Source organism: Myripristis murdjan, chromosome 6 (genome assembly GCF_902150065.1).
Source record: "Myripristis murdjan chromosome 6, fMyrMur1.1, whole genome shotgun sequence".
Classification (NCBI taxonomy): Eukaryota; Metazoa; Chordata; class Actinopteri; order Holocentriformes; family Holocentridae; genus Myripristis; species Myripristis murdjan.
In genome coordinates this window covers 25,085,991-25,108,529 of record NC_043985.1, presented here as the reverse complement: position 1 = coordinate 25,108,529, position 22,539 = coordinate 25,085,991, and the positions used below count along the sequence as shown (strand labels likewise).

At 39.6% G+C, this 22,539-nt stretch overlaps 1 protein-coding gene and 1 long non-coding RNA gene across 2 annotated transcripts in view; one reads left to right on the top strand and one right to left on the bottom strand.

Annotated features, from left to right (window-relative positions):
• The window catches only part of pdhx (pyruvate dehydrogenase complex component X), a 41,256-nt gene extending 23,643 nt beyond the window's left edge, over nucleotides 1-17,613 (bottom strand). Inside the window, exons 1-3 of the mRNA XM_030053908.1 lie at nucleotides 17,428-17,613; nucleotides 12,776-12,859; nucleotides 9,318-9,418 (exon numbers count right to left, since the gene is read on the bottom strand). Of these exons, the coding sequence (XP_029909768.1) occupies nucleotides 9,318-9,418; nucleotides 12,776-12,859; nucleotides 17,428-17,563 (321 nt within the window). The 5' untranslated portion in view covers nucleotides 17,564-17,613. The remainder of the gene's footprint in view (nucleotides 1-9,317; nucleotides 9,419-12,775; nucleotides 12,860-17,427) is intronic.
• LOC115360773 (uncharacterized) lies at nucleotides 16,856-21,167 on the top strand. Its single transcript, XR_003928361.1, has 3 exons — nucleotides 16,856-16,936; nucleotides 20,811-20,894; nucleotides 21,009-21,167. It is a non-coding gene; the product is annotated as an uncharacterized LOC115360773 (long non-coding RNA).
• The last annotated feature ends 1,372 nt before the right edge of the window (nucleotides 21,168-22,539 follow it).

Sequence of the window (22,539 nt, the reverse complement as noted above, 5' to 3'; positions counted from 1 at the left end):
CAATAAATGTATCATCTCCACCTAACCAGAAAGAACAGCAGGAAATATGAACACCTGCGCTCACTGGTAGAAAGAGCAGCAACTCTGCACTTGATCTATTTCACTTCAGCTCACTGTAGAGCTAGTAGTCCTGTGGTGGCAGTACAGAGACAAAGACACAAAGGTGAGATCCAAACAGAAAAAAAGAACTAATTCCATTTTATAGCTTCACTAAGCTTTTGTCAAGTCTGGACAAAGAGTAAAAAGCAGCCCAAGCAAGGCTAAAGTGTCCATGACAAAAGTTTTATATACAGGCCTATGCTTTACCCAGCCACTCCGATGCCTGACCGAGTCCATTTCTACCTGACATGTTTGTTGTATGACTATCCAACCTTTTCTCCAAAGGCTAGAGTGTATTTGTGTAGGTGTGTGCATGTAGCACAGCTCTCTCACTTGTCCTCCATGTTTAATGTCTGTATGGCACCTCTCTTGCCCAACGGGAGGTGATGGATGACAGTAGAGCCCAGGGGCCGCTCAGGGAAATCAGGACTTCTGGAAATTTCCATAGAGAGTCACTCCCTCCAGTCCCCTAGGGATTTTTCCACATAGTAGAGAGACTGAAAACAGAAACTGGGAGCCATCTACTTCTTCAGTAGATGAAATTACACTCATATCCAATTCCCATCCAGAAAGAGTTAAGATATATACCCAGAACAAAAGGGGAGAGGACATGGTATGAGCAATCAATCAATTCTAATTATACAAAAAAAAAAAAAAAATACAAATAAAACACTGTCATCATGCATATGTCTTTGCTGGTTTTGATGTGGTGCAATAGCACAACAATTAGGCTTATTTAAAATATAAACATATAGGCTACTGTAGACGATGATGATTACAAACAACCGTAGCAAACTGCACTCCACCTCTCATGAAGTAGACAGTTAGCTAGTCTATAAATGGCAGTGTGTGGTGACATGGAAGTCAACCCAATCCTCTTGTGACTCCAACTGGTTTAATTCTGTTAAGGCAAATTAGACATCATACATTTATTTTACACTCTTTAGCCAAGTAAGAAAAAGCCCACCTAATATTACTGTTGTGTACTAGATCAATGTAAGTCAATTTTACAAAACTGGTCAACCAGTGATAGAGGCTGAATTCTACAAAAAAGATTTTCAAATAATTTAAATTAAGTACAGTAAAGGCTGTATGAAATTTTAACACCTGCTGCTGCAACTTTCTGGCCTGTATTGATGAGTTGAGCTGGACAGGCAGTTTGGTGACTCGTAAGATGCCAAACGCCAACAAAGATGTGAAAATGATCACTTCTACACACTATACAAGTAACATGAGGGAACTATCAGAATTCTAAAAAACAAACTATACTCAGTCCAAAGTGTCCAAAGTGAAGTTGCGTCAGTGAAAAAATGAGGACAGGGTGACAGCTTTACACATGGACACAACACAAAATGCAAGGAAGATTTCTTGACCCTCATCCCCCAAACAACTGGATGCTTTATTGGACAATATTCCATGATTAAATTAGTCCACAGAGAGGTGCCTGTTGGCGCCTCAAAAAACTTTGGTGCCTGCTAAAGCCATTCAAAAAAAAAAAAAAAAAAAGTGGAGATAACTAATAGGGGCTATACATAGCCTACTTCAAATGTCAATTAAAACTGTGACAGCTTTTCATTAATGGCAAATGAAACTTATTCATTTATCTTGCACCACTGTTGTCATTCGCTCAAAACTCAGAAAGCATGTGCATTCACATTAACTTTTAAGAGAATGGACAAAGGCAGCTAGGCTAAGATGGGCATGTGGTCATTCAAAAAGAAACCCAATCGTCAAGAAACCCCTTAAATGTCTCCACTGGATAAACTACAAGCACCAGCAGAGACTATTATGAGCAGCCTGACAGCTAATTCAGTTGACTCAGCAGAAGAGGAGGCAAGCAGCTAATGCAAGACTTATCATACCATTTGCCACGACACCACTTGATAAAGCCTTAGGCAGCACCTCACAAGCATCGTTGTCCAAGTAAAAGTGGGGACTAACATTTCCCTGTACCCAAAGCTGATGGAGCAGTTCTTTCAAATTAAACTGGGACCGCAGCGCAATGCATCCCTCAAGTTCAAGTTCATTTATTTATAATGGCCCTCATCATAATCATGTCTCAAAGGACTTTACAAAGAAATGAGGCCACCTAGGTCTAACTAGTCAGCAATCAATCTGACAACAGACTGTTTATTAAACACAAACATGAGGAAGCAAAACACTCAACACACACAATAGCGGGTTCAAGGAGGACACAGTCAGCATATCTATCCTGCACAGTGTGGCTTATCTGGCACCACTAACCTTAGACTTTGAGTTAATGCAAGAAACAAATTCTACAAAAATACTGCAAAAGTAAAGAAAACAAGACAGAAACTTTAGGCAAGCTGAGTCACAGAGGGATCCGCAACTGGCACCTATTATATGGCTGAGCACGTAATAGGTGCCGGGACAAACAGTCACATGGACAGTAACACACCTGACCTATGACATAGATGAGGCAGAGAGACATGATGTGGCAGAGAACTGAGGCCACAGTTGGTCCAAATGTCCACAAACTAAAGGACAGCTCTTTCCCAACTAGGACTGAGCAATATGGACAAAATCAAATATCACAATACTTTTGACCAAATGCATCAATTTTGGCAGTGTGACAATATTATGGGAGTTACTGCTGGTGCTTTCACAAAATATTTACACAAGAGAGACTTCTGATAAACAGTCACTAGTGATGTGAATGTGATGAGCAAACAGATAAAGGCAAATAACAGAACAAATACAATGGTTTAATAACTTTAGAAAATTGTATCCATTAACTGTTACAAAATATTTAAATCTAGAAAATGAGAACACATACACCACAGCATGACATAAGATATCCAAAATCCTGGATGATATCTTGTGTTATATCACAGTATCGATACAGTATTGATATATTGCCCAGCCATAGTCCCAGTATGTCTCCATGGGTTAGGCCACAGACTAATGAAGTAAAGCCATGCCTTTCTTTTTCACCAGCACTTGTTTGGATTGCTTTAATACATGCAAATGATAAATTATATTGTTATAAATTGTTATTTCCATTAAATTGTTATTTCCATTTTGAAAAAAAAGCAAGGCTTTTCAGGGAAAAAAATAAAAAGGAAACTAAAAACAATATCAAATGATAATGAAGTTCTTTGACTGCAACAATTGGATGAGCTCAAACCTGTGCCTGCAGAAAAATAATCTCTCAAACGACTAAAAGGTTGGGCACTTAAATGTTATCTTAGTCTACAAATCATGAAGTGTTTTTCCCACTCTCTGGATTTATTAAGTCTTGGTTTACCCTGAAAAAAATGCAGAAGAGTCTGCTGCAATTACATGTTTCTCATGCATGAGAAAGAGCCAAAGCTACAATTTATTCTCCTCCCTGATAAATGTATTCCCATTCTTTAAAGTTACTATTTACAGCATGGAAATCATGCAAATTGCTTGTTCATAGTTTGAGCAGTGAAAAAGGAAATTAACACTGGGTATTTTTCTGCCTCACTGTTCAACTCAATGAGATGTCAGTGAGAAAAGCAGCATTGTAATGTCCCCAACTGAAAGCTAGAATCTCAATAAATACCAATTAGGGGCCAGGGTATTTATAGGCTCATTTAATAAAGCTCCTTTTCTTTCTCTCTCTGTGCTATCCTTAGTCATGAGCTGTCACAAGTTATTCTCTTCAAACTGTCACGTTTTTATCCACTTTCCAGACAATGAGCCGTTGCATGCATGGAGGTCTCCGTTAAATAATGTGCATGTATGTGTGCATGCCCTTGTTACATACACAAACATAATATATACAAGCTGCACAGGCACATTAACACATATGTTAACTGTAGTGTGGGGCTCAACACTGCCATCAACTGGTTATGCAATAACAGTGTCTTAAGCCTATGGGAGACGTAAATGATCCTCATAACTTAGCATTTGTGAGTGTTCAAATAGGAGGTTGTCCTCCAGGGGTAAGTTAAAGTGAGAGGAACTTTGCCACTTATTCAAAGAGCTCTTAACTGTCAAAGAAAACACTGACTAAGATGTCAGAGGAGTTTTTTAAGTCTGTCTCCCAGTTCCCCACAATGAACAAGTCAAATGATCTGGCTCTTTTAATTGCAGGAGAAGCAAACATTTCATCTGCATAAGGCAATTTGCTGATCTCAGGAATGATACACATCTGGGACTTCCAAAATGGCCCAAATTAGTCGGTTTATTGAACAGTGCAGGGCTCTGTATGGACACTGAACTGCTCAATATCAACTGAAGAGTATAGGGGAGGTGTGTGAGTGATATTTGGACTTTCAATTTGAGTATGGTTTCAAATGTTTGAGCTACTAAATGGGCACTTGTTTTACTTTGTTCACGCGAAGGGTGACACAGCAGGTGACAAATTGTTTTCAGTGGAAGCCAGCAACATGAAGGTACAATTGCCCCTCTGCCACGTCGCTGTGACAGGTGTGACAGGCTACAAAAAACCTGAGCTGACTTCAACTTTTTTTTTCAGCGCTGCAGTGACGTGGACAAGTGTCAGCCAAACAGTTGTAAACACAGATGCTCACCCGTTGAACTGTCCCTGTTCTGCTACCTAAAGCTCTGAACTTCAAAGTTCCACTTCTTTCTGCTGAAAATGGAGGGAAAAACTAATTCCTAATAATCACTGTTAACCAACTTAAGTCATGGTGCCCGAGTCTATGATGAAATTCATTAGATCAATCAAGACTTGATGGGAAGCAAAACATGTGGTTCCCTCTACTTGGTCTCTTTTAGCTGTTTTGATCGTCATGTGCACACATCAGGTAGCCTAAAAAGATAAATCTGCTGCAAGATACATCCTTTGCAGATAAATCAAGCATATTCAAAAATATTTCTCTAGTCTAGTAACTTTAGTTTCTGGCCAGGACTAAACTGAATCTGACTCCAGGTGGTGCTCCAAAAGGCAAGTGGTGTCATAACCCCTTGCTATCAGATAGGCCTATATTTTATTTGGCAGCATTCTCACCATGTCCAAATCTGAGAGATCTAAGTGTGGGATTCTAAGGGATCTATCTAGAACTCACCAGCAAGGCTAATGATGTTACAAAGGCAGACTAAACCTTTTATGAGGTTTAACCTACTTATCACCAAACTGTTAGCTATCATACAGCCGTACATGTCCCTCGAGAGTCTAAACAGCTCAGTTACTGTTCTTAGCCTTGACAGCTGTCAGCATTCCTTGTAAGTTGAACAGATTGCTGTTTGCTGTGGCTGTAAAGCTTGTGATTTAGATCCAATAAACCTGCTCATCTTTCAGGCAACTATTACGGGAGCATCAGCTCATGGCCACATAGTGTGCAATGAAAGGTAAAAATAGAATGGCGCACAGGTCCAGTCAAATGACCCCAGATGGTACAGTGTGTTAAGTGAGTTTGCTCTGAACACAGACACACTCTTAGCCTAGACATGCACTTGAGCAGACAATTGTTCCTAACCCACCCAGTATGATGACACGGTAATAGTGGTGGATAAGTGAGCTTGAGAGAAACCATAAAACGTCAAAAATAAATAAATAAATAAAATAAAATAAAATAAAATAAAATAAAATAAAATAAAATAAATAAATAAAGACTTAGACCTTCTCTCCTATTGCAAAGCATTACTGTCAGCCTATGCATATTTGGCTTGGCTACATGCTAGACTTTCTAATCAAAAAAAGAAACACATTTTTATAAACTCCAATTTACTGCTCTTTAATACATGCACTAATCTCTGAGGCTTTTTGTTTGAACTGATCCATACATTAGTTCATCTGTAAATGCTGAGGGAATTTGATTTATTGATTGATTGATTTATTGATTAGACAGAGGACCAGGGGGGCCATGTGAAGGTTAGCCAGTCATACAACTCCCTCCTCAGAGGAAATCAGACACTTCTGATTAAAAGGTAGAATGGTCTGCAAAATAAGAGAGGGATAAATAACAAAGAAGTGAGGATGCCAGGGGAAGACAAGAGGGTGCTGAGGCATTAAGTTACAAAAAGAAAGATTTTACCTATCGAGTAAGACAAGGTGTTTTTTGTCCATCATCACAGTGAAACCAATATAGCACTATCACGACTGCAGTGGCATCCTGTCTAACCAGCAGTAGTTTGTTTATTCAGTATAAAGTCACAAATGATAGTGGGGTTTTAAGCTAATGTAAAAGGGGACATTTAAAAAATACAGACAGTAGGAGCAGCACCTCTAGCATCACCTAATTCATAATTGGTTCTCCCCTAAAATCTGCCCGCCTGTCCTGGAGGAAAATGTTCACCCATATTAGCCAATGTCTTATGTGCTACGTATTCTACAGCCTTGGCTTTCGATTGGTAAGAAATTTCAGAACAGACAAAATATATGACCTTTTGCCCACTTTGGAATGAGCAAGGGTAGGCAGTGATTTACAATAATGACTGGTTAGAAGGCACAAATTGCTGTTGCTATTTAAATTGATTTGTGGGTTTGTGAGAGTGTGAGGAAGCAGGGACGCATGGAATGATAAATGGGAAACCGGGCTGTCAGGTTAGTACCGTGGAACACGTTCGATATCTTCATCCATTCACTGATCTATTGATTTAACCACCCATCTATCTATCCTCTCTGCCATCTTGGCCGTTACAGAAAACATGAATTCCTGTGATTTCAAGTGCCTTCTGATCAACACATCAGTCCATTTGTTGACTACAGCTTCTCCATTACTGTTCAATACCGTTCATGTTCATATCCATCAGAATACATGAGTGTATGTGCATTTCTGCTTTTTTTTTTTTTTTTTTGTAAACACATATTGAGTGTTGCTTTCTGCAGACTATGATTGATTGTACACAGGGCAGATTTTCAGATTGAAGCCCTGAGGTCAGGGTAGAGAGCTGCAGTAAGGGTGTGATGAGATTGGGTAATCTGTGTGTTGATGGTGCTAGTAAGCCCCTCCCATGAGCAGCATCTATCCCCCTGTTCACTAACCCCGAGGTATCGAGGCTGAAGACTGTTAGAGGGCCATAGTAGTAGTTGACCCCCATAAATAACCCCTGTGGAGTACAGGAAGATTCCTGTCGACTGCAGCCTGGCTGGGTATTTGGCCACAGGCAGGTAATTATACTAGCCTCTAAATTAGAAACTTGCTGGGTGATTGGAGAGAGCCACGATTACAGCACTGTGGGCAAATATGCTCTGACCCAGAGAGAGGGAATGTCATATTGCACATGCCACATATGAGGAGGAAACACATCTCTCAAATATTGCTACTAGCTTCTGTTTTTCTTATTAACCATACACACACACACACACACACACACACACACACACACACAGGCTGCTGGGTCTGAGTGCTGGGGGGCTTATCTAATACAGACAATCTTTCTTTGCCAGCTCCAGCTCCAAAGCCCCTACCCCCAACTCTTGGGTGGTTGCTATGGAAACTGCCTCATCCCCACAGCAGCTAATACAAGGATGTAGTAAAGGAATTTGGAAGACAGGAAGCTTGTGAAAAGAAAGGAGAGGTGCAAGAAAGAGGGATAAGCCTATGTCTGATGGCTCATCATCCCTGTTTGATAATATGGAGAGTACTATTAATCTGTATTTGAATGTGTATGCATGTGGCTGCAGAGTGCGTTATTTATGACCGATAAATCTGTGCACACCAGGGCGTCACGATATATTGTTTCAACATCAACGTCGCATGTGCACATGTGCAGTAGTCACATTGCAGGGTGTGAGATAGCAAGTAAGGCAAATGAACTAAAACATGCTATAGTACAACTTCTTCGCTGCTTGATACAAAAGAAAACACACAAGGTTCTCATTTTCTATGAGTAGTCTACAAGAAATTTTCTGTGATATTAAATAATTTAATCTGACTTAAGGTTTCTTGGATATACAGAGTTTGTCACTAATGACACACAGACTCTGCAGTGATGTTGAACACAATGCGTCCTGAGTCCCTGATACATTAAAATGTGATTTGGACGCAGTAAACTCACTATCAATGCATCCAGGGGACGCACCCTATTGTTTCCCTAATGATACTAACGCAGTGCCTTCATTCTCTCATTCACCGAACAGGATTCAATTCCACAGTAAACAAGCACACCCAAACGTCCAGTTAAGTTTCATTTTTGACCAAGTACCCAGGAAAATACGGGACTTGAGCTGGCAAGTTAAGTGTGTCATGCAGGACAACTCAACAAACTACTGCCTGATACAGACAGATACACAAACACACACACATAAATGTATCATTTTTTTCCAATATTGTGCAGCACCAGTGTGCACATGTGTAATGTGCATCTGCTAGAGCAGACTGGTCATGTATCTATGTTTTATTTAGGTTACATTAACAGACACATCACCCAAACCCTGCACCAGTGAAACCTCACCAGTTTGAGCATATCCAAAATTTCAGGGCAGACTAGCTATATCATCTAAGGCCCTCTGTGAAATTAGCAAGTATGTGTTTTTAGGCACATGAGCATGTACCATGTTCTGATTATCATCCCTCTGGATGCAGTGCAGTACAAGAATCTGACAAACATATTGCTTAACCTATTGCTGTGGATTTTAAAATAAGAGATTTGATGGGGAAATTCTTGCCAAGAAATAATGATCAGTTTATCTTCCCGTCTCACATATTCAGATCTCTAGCAGATTGAGCTGACAGTGAAAGAGGATAAAACACTCTTATCCATCTGTTCCAGAGGACAAACATGGAGCAGCACTGATGAAAGACAAATGACTACTCTGTCTTTGGCAGCTTATTAAATATTCAAACATCAAATAGCACAATGGGGAATGGGAAGACAGAAATATTTGTCACTTAAGACACCTCATCAGTGCTTTACTGTCACTGTACGGGAGAGCTGGATTTAACAAGCACAGCCAATTATGAAGGGATGTGAGGAAACCTGGCACCAACTGAACACAATATACATACGGGAATACATAGGAAATACACAGGGTCTCCACATAAGTACAGACTCAGTTGCAAATATAATTATGGCTAGTGTAAATCCGCTGGTTTTCATTTTTATGTAAAGTATCACACATCACATCTGGCTTTAAAGAACAGAAAAGATATTTTTAAAAGGGCTAAAAGGCATTAGCATTCACGTACACCTTGAACCTATCATGTCCACAGGTAACAGTTTAAAGCCATATCCGATGGCTTAAAGCGAGCCTGCTTTCCAGTAAATAATTGCATGTCATCATCTCCTGCAGTGGTAGTACGTGTGTTGTGCTTACTTACCAAGATCTTTGCCAGGACACCATCATCATTAGATTCCATGGTAACGACAGCCTTGTCAGTCTCAATCTCACAGAGGGCATCGCCTGCCGCAACTGCCTCACCTGCAAAAGAAACACAACCATAATTCCTCAATGTAAAATGAAAATTTACTTGCAATTTAAGGCTCTCTGTCAAGCTTAAAAGCAAAAGATCCCCCGTATGTGTGATTGCAAATACATGAACCATGGTGTTTGCCATAATATTTTGAACAACTGCTCTTTCACTGGTAATACGGATATAGACAGAACAGATTTTTAAAAATATGAATGTGCAAAATAGTGTGTGTGTGTGTGTGTGTGTGTGTGTGTGTGTGTGTGTGTGTGTGTGTGTGTGTGTGTGAGTGTGAGAGAGAGAGAGAGAGAGAGAGAGAGAGAGAGACTTCCTTGCTTTGGCCTACATATCTAAGGAACAGCCTATTCAATCTTTCATGAGAAAGAATTTAGGATATGGGAACTTGGCGTGTCTGATACAAGACAAGATCTTCTCCTATCCTTAGAATCCCAGCAGATTCCCACTGGGTTCACCAAATGTGAGAGCTGAATACATTAGCATCTGCTTAACAATGAAAAAGGATGCCAATTAGGAACTATTGGTTCTCGCGTGCATGCTCAGGCATCCATATGGAGTTTCACCTCTTTGTATGTACAGCAACACAGAAAGGCTTCCAACAGACAGAGAGTAGAAGATAACAGAAAAACAAGAACTGCTCTAGAAGACAAGCTTGAAAGAAACTTTAATGTGGAAGTCAAAGAATGTTAAAGTTAAAAACTATAGCTTAGACATAGTAGTGCAAGTCCACCACCATTGTCATTGAAAAATATATTACAAATTATGCGCTGGTTTGGTGCATGTCAGGGGAATGCATGTAGTGGGAGAATGGGGTTTGTACATTTTGGCCTGAGAGTGGCGCTACAGGAAAGGTGATGAGGTCACTAAAGTTGACAGGGTAGCATGGATGTGCTTTCCAAATTTGGTGGTAATCCACCTGACAAATTTTTAGGTACTAAATTTGACAATGTGGCCTCACGGTATCACTAGCAAAAAAGTAATGGGGTCATCAAAATCAAGAGGAATCTTCCTTTTGGGGAGTATGAACACACTTAGCAAATAAGGCAACCTGTGCTCATTATATTTGGTGAGATCTTGTCTTTGACATTTTGGCCTGAGGGTGGTGCTACAGAAAAAAATCATGAGGTCACCAATGTTAACAGGGTTCATCCTCTAGGGAGCACGAGTATGCAAATCTAATGGGCAATCTGCCCAATAGATTGTGAGATGTCAAATTTGACATTTTGGCCTAAGGGTGGCATTAGAAGAAAGATAATGTCGACACCAAAACTGACAAGGTTCATTCCCTGGAAAGCATGAGTACACTCAGAAAATTATTTGACAATTCATCCATTACATTTACAGATATGTTGTGTAAAAAACATGTTTGGGCAATATTAATGCACATACCAAATGTCATGGTAATCCACTAATTTCAATTTGTGATATCTTGTTTGCAAAGCTGACATTTTGGCATGAGAACAACACTAAAATAAAGCTCATGAGATCATCAAAATTGGCAGGGTTCATCCTCTATGGAGCATGAATGTTGTCACCAAACTTCACTGCAATCTGCCCAGTAGAGTTCAAGATATGTCGCATTGGAGTTAGGGGATGAAAGTACAGATGGACATATAGATTTACATTTGGACATTTTACAATTGTGATAATATCTCAATTGTTCAGCCCTACCAGAAATGAAGTGAGCTGTTTCCTTGGGAAATCTAACAGATAAAAATGTTCTTGCGAGCCAATGTCATTCAGAAAGTATAATTTATAACTATCCCCGTATGGATTTGCAATCCATACAGTCAATCCATATGAACAGTCAAGACTGGAAGAGGGTGAGTACTGTATGACTGAATCCTTGTTATGACACATGTGTCTACGCTTTATGGTGAGAGGAGGAGGTAAGGTAGATGAGATAAAGGTCAAGGGTCATCCTGACCTGGTCTCATTTCTGTCTCGAACAGAGAGTGCTGGGAAAGGAGGGAGCGGGTCATCATGTTGAAGCACAATAATAAAGATAAAACCATGACACCTTGTGAAGCCTCATATTAATAACTCATCTTAAAAAAGACATAGGATCTCATAAACTGTGTATATAAATATTGGAAAGAAATGTATGTGGAGGAAAAATAGGGATAGAGATGAAGGCAAGGGAAATGTAGCTAGGGATGGGCGAGGGGAAGGTTGAAGGGACAAAAAGTATTGACATTAGAACCCCCAGAGAGCCAGGAGAGGCAAAGCCAAGATTGGATTTGTGTATGAGGCTTAACACCATATGACCCAAGGGGTTAGGTGTGATGTGCAATATTAAAGTTTAAACAGGCGACCCCAAGCCCTCTCACCTCTGCTCTACTGAAATGGCATTGGATTGAGATTTTGACAATAAGGATACAGTATTTGGGCTACATAGGCACAGGAAGTGGGTAAAAGAAACAGAGAGCTGGCCTTACATCAAGATAAATTACCTGCGCAAAAAGACTAAACCTACAATCTCAAGATGCTGACTACTGCTTAGACATACAGAAGAAAACTGAAAATAGGGAGCTGTGTGGGGCAACCATCGATTGTATCGGTCCTAACAGATGGCCTTGCTTATAGTCTGAGGCATTAGTCAAGAAGCTGCAAAATAGGTGGTTTACTACACTAGAATCAATACTTTCTCACTTCCTCACAAAATGCTCTATACAAGCTTTGTAAAACTTAAAACATCCATTAACTTATTTTTTTTCTTTTCCTTTTAAATATGTCTAGGGTTAGGGTTAGAAAAATCATCCTGATGAATAAAGAACCCTCAAATGCCTTGCAAATGTTCATCATCACAGATGATGAAAAAAGATTAAGACCTTTTGTCTTGTGTAAATATGATAACTGTGCGAGCTACCATTCATACAGCTTTTTTTTTTTTTTTTTTTTTTCACACCCTACCCTAAATCATAGGAGCACATGGCAACACAGTGAATGCAAGCAGCCAATCAGAATGCAGTATAGGCTCCCTCCTGATGAATGAGAGTGTGGCTGTGGAGGCCGGCCTAGAAGCGTTGCTAAGCGGTGATGAATAGTAACTGCCATGTTTCCTTGAGCCAATTAGCCACCAGAAGCCCTCAGGTGCTCTGATGCTCTGGCCTCCACAGGCCAGGCTCTGCCTTACAGAGAGATGTGATGTCATCGAGTCAATAATTAACGCTACTGCCTGTCCCTCACTGCAGGAAGAAGAAATAGTGTGGTTCTTGGCAGAGGAGACAGCAAGAGACAAATAGAGGTGGCAAAAATGGTGAATGGCTAGATAAGCAGGTGAACGAGGAGGGGTGTGACTAAGATCTACAGATGCATTAATGGAGTCTTGTATCCTCCCTTTTTCTTACCTTCCTTCTTTAGCCATTTGACTATGTTTCCCTCCTCCATGGTGGGGGAGAGAGCCGGCATCTGCACTTTCAGGGGGGTGACACCTAGCGGACACAAAGAGCACAACACATTTTACAGAGATGCTTTAACAATGTGAAAGATCATGAGTGCTAAAACTAGACAATTATTCTCTAAAATTACAATAAGAAATCTGCTACGATCAAACCTTACACTAGGCTATGCATGGCTGTAAGGGCAGGAAAGTGTGTGTGTGGGTGCAAGAGGAGTTTGCAGACTCTCAAAGTCATGAGCAGGGTACAGGAAGGGATGGCAGCACTATGAAAGAAGAGCGCATTGCTGGCAGGTCAGCAAAGTAATGATGTGCTGTGATGCTGGCTGACACTGCACCAGAGGCTGCAACTGCACTAGTACTCCCACTGGCTGCCGAGCTGCCACGATAGCCTTGCACCATCACCAAATGCAGTCACTCAGAGGGGTAGGGTTCAACTGGCTCAGAGCATCATGCGTCTCCAGGCTGACTGAGGACACCACAAACCAAAACTGCAGTGGCATTACTTGTATATTATATGATAACTACCCTGTAGCACTTTAGATCAAATCACAATCAAGCTTATTGTTTAGACATGGCACAGCTCCAAAAATAAATAAATAAATAAATAAATAAAACCTTAAGGGACTCTGAGGCCATTCTTTCTTACGGGGGGTGGGGAGAAGTTGGTCAGAGAAAGTGACAGCGAGGATGAGGCAAAATGAGAAAAGCAGAAAAAATAAACAGGCCACAATGTGTGCATTTGTTTAGAGTTCTACCATTTAGATCTCCTTTCATCACTCCCGCCAGAGTTAAACTCTTCTCCCTTTTGTCACCTCCACTCCCAGTGCAGCCACAAACCCCGTCTTCCATCGCACATTGTAAACTTCAAGAAGTATATCTCACACTAATGAATCATATATCATCTCCAATTATGCTACTTTTCTCACTACTTTTGCTCAAATATACTCTTTATGCTGAAGCATAAAAACTATGCCTACCCCTTTCCTTAGCAGTTTCTCATTTCTTGGTTTAATACATGATCATTGAGATCAGGTCCTTGCAGTCATTCCTACGGGTTGCTAATTATTTTGGTGACAGATACTCTACTGTTGCAAGTCTCTTGAAATAAACTGAAACTAAAACCCTTAAAGGTAAATGTAATGTTAAGGGAAAAAAGTGAATTGGGTTTTTCCTTTTGAATGCTGATAGCACCAAGTGTCTGTCATATTAAATAATGTGCTTGGAAAGGATTTTTCTTTTTCTTTTTTTTTTTTTTTTTTTTTAAATCCTTGAGCTTGATTTCTAATCTGTTTTGTATTCAAAGCTGTGTCTCCATCATTGTACTATGTGGGCAGAGAATGATTTACATTTTCATTTAGATCCTTATCTTTTTTGGCTTTATGACTGTGCCATCTGTTGTAATGCAACTGCAATACCTGTGATGTAACCACTGGAAAAGCATACAAAAGTTGACATCTTTTGCAAGATCGTATTCTTTAACCAGATCCTCTGCTGCTTGAACAGTAAAAGAAATCTTAAAACACTACTACACTGACTAGGGCATTTTGATAGCTGAAAAATGAACTGGCCATAAAAAGCCACTTTTTGACCCATATTTTTATACATCAAAACATGAACATTTTAAGCTCAGTTAACTGCTTAACTGCTGTTAACTGGTGCTTTTTTGCCCCAATAACCCAGCAGATGTCTTGGTTTATAATCACTAATCACCATCACTTCTTTGTTAATCTCCTTCCATTTACGATAAAACTCAATTCACCAAAACGTTAACAAACTGGCCAAAACATCCAACAACAATATGGTCAAGCACTTAAAATTTCATCATGGTCCAGATGTGGTGCACTTTGTCTACTATTAATTAGGCTAACTTCACATTCCTTGAAAAGGTGAATTCCTTTGCAGGCATCAGACTTTGTTGTGTGTTTCTGCCACCTGCTGGATATCTTGCAGTCACACAACTTGCACAGCACAAGGAAGATTTGGACCTGTGCTACTTATCAATAGCTTTTTTTTTTTCATAACTGCTTTTTAGAGTCCAAGTAACAGTGCCACTGCCACAACAGGTCAACAGGTGTGTGCACACTTGTAATTTTTTTTTTTTTTATACACAGGATATCTGCTGATTTTTTTTAATGGTGCACAAGACTGATCCTGAAAACTGTGAACGGCTAAACAGCTACTGGTGAATGATTGCTCTGGATAAATGAGCCAGTCTCTATGTTGAAATGTTGTGCAAATGTTTCCTGGGGTTAAATCTACCACTAAAATTCACTGTGGCTAAGCATCTACGCCATTTTCACCACTTTCAAAATAAAGTACTGGCACTCGTCAGAGATAGCCTCAAGATACAGCACAGAGTACAAGAAAGAGCTGCAACATTGTCTTGGTGTAATTATTGTTAAAAAAAAAATCTTAATGTGGTCACTGTAGCCTAAAGACAGATTTAGGCTACTTATTTTCTTTTGAATGTGGTTTATAACCTTCAAAATGCATTCCAGTTATGGGATTGGAGCAGTGTGCTGGTTTCAAATATTCTGCTCTGGGGGGAAAAAAGGTCTTTTGTTAGGTTAATATTACTGTATTGTGCTGGAAAAGGAGGAGGCACTTCAATAATGGGAATGTCAGTGGGGTGCTAAACCCAAAATCCAATGAGCATATTCAAAAAAAAAAAAAAAAAAGGCACAGAGCCTTCATCAGAGAATTTGATGCAACGCTCTGATGAAGGCTCCGTGCCAAAATGAACGGACATTATTATAATGTTTGTGTCTGTGTCAATACTTCCAACTTGCAAAAATATGTGAATTAATCTGAAATGTGTCATAGTACTGTACACTGCATGCATGCTGGTCTGTCTACAAGCATAAATATCTCCATTGAGAACAAAAGACTGTTTTCTGTGGTCACTGGTTTTATGCAAATGGAAAAACACTGCTCTAACTAGACTTTCAGCTCCAACAAGAAAGTTAGAAAATGAGGTTTGTGGAGGGAGAGAGGTTATTCACACGGGAATTGTTAAATGCAAATTCTTAGCCCTACCCGAGGTTACTAAAGACTCCAAGACAAAACCACTTTGAGAATCACCTGATTTTTAAACAAGAAAACACAGTGTGTCAAACCTGGAGGAGTTCTTGGGTATTAGAAATGTATTTCAAATGGAAGGCTAATGAAAGAGTAATTCTGTATCATGTGGAACCGTTAAGTTCAAGTTCAAGTTTATTTAAAGTCCAATATCACTGTTTACAACCTCAAAGGGCTTTAAATGTCCACAGGTTTACAACAAACAGGACAATAACCGAGGATTTAACCCTCATGGCGAGCAAGAAAAACTCTGAGTTACTCATCCCACTGGAGGGAGGAAAACAAAACAAACAAAAAATAAAAAAACAAAAAAAACAAAAAATAAAAAACAAACAAACAAAAAAAAAACAATAAAAATATGTAAGGACTCTTGAGAAGGACCACAGAGAGAGGAGAGCCAATTTGTGGCACGACAGGTGTGTAACAGGTCCGCCTCAGTGAGCAGATTACATGATGGAATAGAAAACACAATCAAAGACAATATGATAATAGAAGCTATAGAGCTTAAATTTACACCTGATTCAGAGCTCACTTGATTTTGGCACGTATGCTTTGTTGCACTCAGTTCCTGAGTAGATAAACTGAAATTAAGACGTAAAGGAGAAACATTTCGGATGAATCTCTTTCAAGCCTGGAGAGAACAAAATTGACAAAGGTGTGTACAGTTGCAGGTAACAGGCTGAGTCCTGCTCACGTCAGATGTGCTGCTGTAGTGGCAAAAACAACCAAATCAAGTCAAGTGTAGAGTGTGTTTTACAGAGCAGGGAGTTCACTTTGGTACAACACAGTAATCCACCCAGCAGTGGACAAACACACCCTCTTCACACTTGGGGTATCTTAGCTCTAGGCTAACTGAGCCTGTGTTACCGCAGTTTTGATTGGGCAACAAACATTTTGCAACAGACTGAATTTCAAAATTTCTAGGCTCCACACCCTGAAACCCTGACTTTCTGGGGATACCATCTGAAAACCAGGGACAGTTAGCTCTGTGCTAAGAGTGGGAATATCCAGCAGTATAAGCTTCCCAGAGGTATGTGTAGAGTCACATCTGTTTCATTTAAACTTCACCGAGCTGCAATTTCCGTGGACCGAAAAAATGAGCTGTCAAAATTTTAAAGATGCCCCAAGGGAGGTCTTTCTTTCGGCACATGTTTGGACGTCTCAGGTTTTCTCTGTTGTTCTTGACAGCGGCTTGACCCTGACGCTAACTTACTTTACCTAGCCAAAAACCAGCTAGCAGAGGATAAACCGTAAATCATTTTACTCCCTATCTTTTAAGATGGACAGCCACAATTTAACAGGCTTGCTTCAGTGTTATCTTACAGTGCTTAAGGCCACCTCCATTTAAAAAACCTTGGCAGTAATCGCCATGTAATATAGCCAACACACTGGGCAATGTCAAGGTTGTCGCACGGTGCAGCACAGAGGTAAACTCCGTTAGCCCGCACAGCAACAGCAGCACAACCGTCGACTGCCAACAAAAAGTCGATAACTTCGGGCTTAAAACGCAGCAACACTCACCGAGAAAACACGGCGACTGAAAGAAGAGCCTGACATGCTCCTGCCATGACGGTGACGTCCATAAACATTGTTTTACATGCGCTAATCTGAGGCCAAATAATATTCCCTGACGACCCAGACGCAAGGAGGCCGCCATGTTGTCGTCCTCGCTCGGTGAGAGGTGCCCATGAATGTGCCTGACAGTAAATAAACAGCCGTGGAAAAGGGTGACACTGCAGTCAATATATATAAATCTTCTAGGCACGATCAAATCTCAGTAAAATCTTGTAACTAATCGAATAAGAGATCTGCTGATTTGATATTTTATACCATTTGCAATTTTGGTAGTAAGCTAAACAACTAGGCTGGAAATAACTACATCTTGTGGGTCCTTAGAGGGCCTTCGAGCTCTTATTCTACTGGGTGAACTATGGCTGAAAAACCTCAAAAGTCAGTAGGCTACTGCCATCTGCTGAGGGGAATGTGCAATCATATTGTACAAAGAAATATTTTATTTTATTTTATTATTATTGTATTTAAGCCCACAGTTGATTTCTCATTTCCAGAGGGAAAATTCATTTGAAAACAGGGACATCCATGTTGGCATCCATGTCAGAAAAAAACAAAACAAAAACAAACAAACAAACAAACAAAAAAACTGTGTTGTATTTGTGGATGATGATGATGATGATGATGATGATGATGATGATGATGATGATGACGACGAATGAGACGAGGACAACCTCTGCCTTGCCAGCCAGGGGGGATTTATTCTCTCAAAGACTGTGAAAACACAATAATATCTGTACAGCAGCTTCACATGACTCACAGTTTGACTTGTGTGCCACTACATTTAATCTTTCACCAAAACAATAAAACAAACATACACATCATCCTGATCCTATAGTTAGAATAACCTTTAAAAGCCATTTCCCCAGCCACCAGCAACAATTTTTGTAATTTATGGAATAATATTAAACTCAAATGTGAACATACATACATAAAAAATGCTATGTTTATAAAAATATGAAATTACCAATATAAAGGGGAGTCACACTTTAAGGAAAATGTTACACAAAAGTGCTGCACATGGATTAAAAAAAATACATTTACACGTTGTGGTAAACATTTTGAAAACAAAGCCCAGTGTTTGTGACCAGTGCAAAGTAAGATTTGTGCCCCAGCTTTGCGATTTTACTACATTTTTAACACGCTATTGACATGAGCAACCATGTGGTTTCAACTCTCCTCAGGGTGGCCTACTTGGAGAACAGCATGAACCCATAGCAAACGGCATTGCCAAAATGTTAAAGGTCAAAGGTCGTACACAAAAACAAAGCTCTCCAGTCTCATGCATTGGGTGTGAGACACATGCATTTAAACCCGTTCACACGCCACACCTTGTATTTCTCACACAGAGAAATGATCAGGATAACGCCCAGCAAATTGTGCTGCTATTTTTTATAACAGTGGAACAGGTAGAGGAATCAAGTGAGTTCTGGGTAAAGTTCAGAAGGCCCTGCCACACACCAGCTAATCAAATAAAAAGAATACAGCTACCGAACAGCCAATCAGAAAATAGCATTGCTGTATCCAGGTAAGATTTAGATACTCCCACTACAACAGCGTTACATTCTGATATTCTGATTCCAACGATACATTGATGCAGGCGCTCACTGAAGTAGCCCTGCAAAAACATTTATATACATGAGCCAGTTTTATAACTTTATTTATTAACGTGTATTATGTGTATTTCCCTTTCTTCTGTTTATTATGTGTATTTCTTGTCATTATAATGTATGAGGTATATCCTATTTGTTGTTGATGTATTTTAAAGTGTATCTCGGCGGCATTGTAAAAGAGGGAAACCTCAACTGTCTTCCGAGAATAAATAAAGGTTTCAATTCAATTCAATTCAATTCAATACATGGAAAAACAGCAAAACCCGAGCAGAAATGGGGGATGGATTATTGGTGAAATATAAACCTGTTGCATTAAAACACTGGTTACATTTGCAGTAAACGAATGCTGTCCTGCATGACCTGTTTAATTTTGTTGGACATTAACTTAGTGTAAAGGCCAGCCAAGGATCCTTGCCTGAGGCTGTGATTTTACTGGCACAGCAGACTGCTTTCACTGATTTGTATTGGATCCAAAGCAACAGACAAAGGTGAGCACACCCTGCACAACAGGGCTGATAAAACAGGGAACTGAATTTACCTTAAAATTCATAAAAAAAAAAAAAAAAAAAAAAAAAAAAAAAACCTTGGAAAAATAACACACCAGTGAGTTCATTACCCAGCTTAGACCATGGTCATTTGCCAACAATTTAAAGGAAAGAGGAGGAAACTATAAAAAAAAAATTCCATTGTTGTGTTTTCCTTCCTGGTCGTTAGTTTATCAAGCCGATAAGTCAGCTGTGCTTGTTGTGGTTGATAGTGAATAAGCTTTGACAGCTGTGCTTTATGCTGTTATGCTGTTATGGTTACAAGTTGGGTGGTTTATGAATTTATAACGGTGATCGCTGGCCAATCAGAAAAGAGTGTTCACTCACAGACTATGGTATAAGTCATGTTGATGCAGGCTCCAAATGTTGACATGCAACCAAATGGAGATATTGTCCAGATATTGTCCAGAGGCTTTATCCTGGCAAATGGGTTACAATATTGATCGCCTACACTTAGTTAGGACTGTAACAGGTTGTCTCTCTTTATAGATGTCATCATATTTTTGGTTTGGCTGACGTTCGTATCAAAGACCTGCTGGTCACACCAGTTGGTAAAGTGTGTGATTTCCCTTGAGAGGCCGCAGGGCTTTCGTTGATTCCTCTTCAGCAGAGCAGCTAAGGCCGGATCATCAGCCCACTCGATGTAGTAGTGAGTCGTCTGATTGATCAGCCCTTCAGTCATTAGTATGCAGTGAGTAGATTATTAGTGATAGTCAACAGCCCCGTAGAGCTGCCATATTGGTGTGTCAAACTACAAATTAAATGGCATTCAAATAGACCTTGGATTCCCAGCCTCAGGTCAATACCTTGGGTTAGAGGATTTCTATGCATCAGAAATGGTTGTCCATTAGTAGAGGCGCTGCTAGAGTCAACAAAGACTATATAAACCATAATAGGCTGATGGGTGATCATTGTTTTATCATTTATCAAAAAAAAAAAAAAAAGTCTCTCAAACATGGTTACTTTTTTCCACAGCTGACGTACTGTAATTAAAAAAAGCAGGCCTATTTGTTCAAAATAAAAACTTTCCTATGTCCATCATTGGCCAATTACGGTTTGCAGTTCAGCATTGATTTTGCAAGATTTTGCAGAATTTAAGTGTCCACATTATTCCCGAATTATTTTGAATCACCCCAAAGACTGCTTTGTTATGTTACATGACATTTTCCCTTTTCAGATTCCTAAAGGTGCTCAGTGGGGATGACTATAAAGGGAAAGCTATGCAAACACCGTGCTATCCTCCTCCTTGGACTTCAAACAGGTCTGACATGGCTTTGATGCATGTTTTGGTCATTGTTCTGCTGGAAAATGAAACGTCTTCCACACAATTTTAAGCCACTAATGATGACATGTTTTTTTGTTTTTTTTTTTGTAGAATGGAGTGGGACTTCTCTTTGGTCAGTGTGAGGGTTTTTCTGTACATCAGCAACTCCAGAATAGACAATCCATCCCTACCGTTGAATATTGAATATTTCCACTACCATGTTTGAGAGTGGGCTATATGGATTTTACAAGCATTTCTCAAATCTATTTGTATCATTTCTAAATAACATATTCTTGAATAAGTAGTATGTGAAAATACATAATTTGTTGATAAATAATGAAAACAAACCGTCCTTGGCAGTGGACTCAAACCACGTAATGCTTATAATTCTGTATTTTTACATATGTGCCTCATTACTGAAACTGCATATGTACTGATGCTGAAATGTAAACATTAAATAAATATGTAAATAAGGATTATTTTTGTTGAGTAGTTACATATTTATGTAACTGCTGGGTACTGGTGACTCCCTGTGGTGTTTCATATGAAAATTCTGGATCAGCTCTTTCTTACATAAGGAGTCCCTGAGATTAGGACTATTTAGGCACATGTAATCTGTTGTGCTATCACTGGATGAAAAATGTGCATCGACGATAAGTCTGTTAACTATGCATATTTTCCTCTCTGGGATTCTTTTGATATAACAAATTGCACATTAGTTTTAACAAGAACCATGTAAAAATTCAAACTGGAGTTAAGATTTCCAAACAAGCAGGCTGAGGCTGGGAGGCATACATTTTCTCAGAAGAAAAAGACAAACAATTCTGATTGTACCCAATGTATATGTGCTGTATCTTATGTGAGTGTCTTCAAGTCAAACCCATTAGATTTTGTTGTGTGACCCAGATAACTGCTGGTTTGGTTATAAATAAAAGTGAACAATGAAAAGTGCAAAGTGAAAGAAGCATGCAGGGAAATCCAGAAAAATCTGAGCAGGAAACTGGCTGGACATGACTGGCACCATCATTGCACTGTCTTCATTACTTCCTCATTGATTTGGTCCCAACAAAAATACTCCATGGGAAGACACTGCAGTGGATACTGTAAATGCAGTGTTAATTACAGCTCATCAGTATTTTACAGGTGCATAGCCATGTAGAATTATGCCAGGCTGGTTTCTACTCCATGCTGAGCACTGGAGAATCATTTGTTGACTCGTTATTGTTCCATTTTTTTCACAGTCTTTTATTATTATTATTATTACCATCATCATTTTTGTCTTAAAAACAACAACAACAACAACAACAACAAAAACAGAGTATGTACTTTCTAAATGGGCAGTCAACAGTGACACAGTTCCACCCAAAAAGTAAAATAAAGTCACTTTGTTCACCACGTTTAAAGCCTAACTAAATTCCAGTTTGGGCTGAATGCCTTAGAGGTCCATTTGAGTGTGAAGAGAGAGCGATAAGAGGTCCTGATAAAGCTCTGATTGTGTGCTGTGAGAGCACAATAGTCCCACTGAGCCACGAATGGGACACAGACAGTGCCAGCTGGTTGTCTTTATGCCCACACTTAGGCTATCTCTCATCACTTCCCTGTTCTTCCTCCAATGTCTATCTGATTGCATTAATGTCCCTTT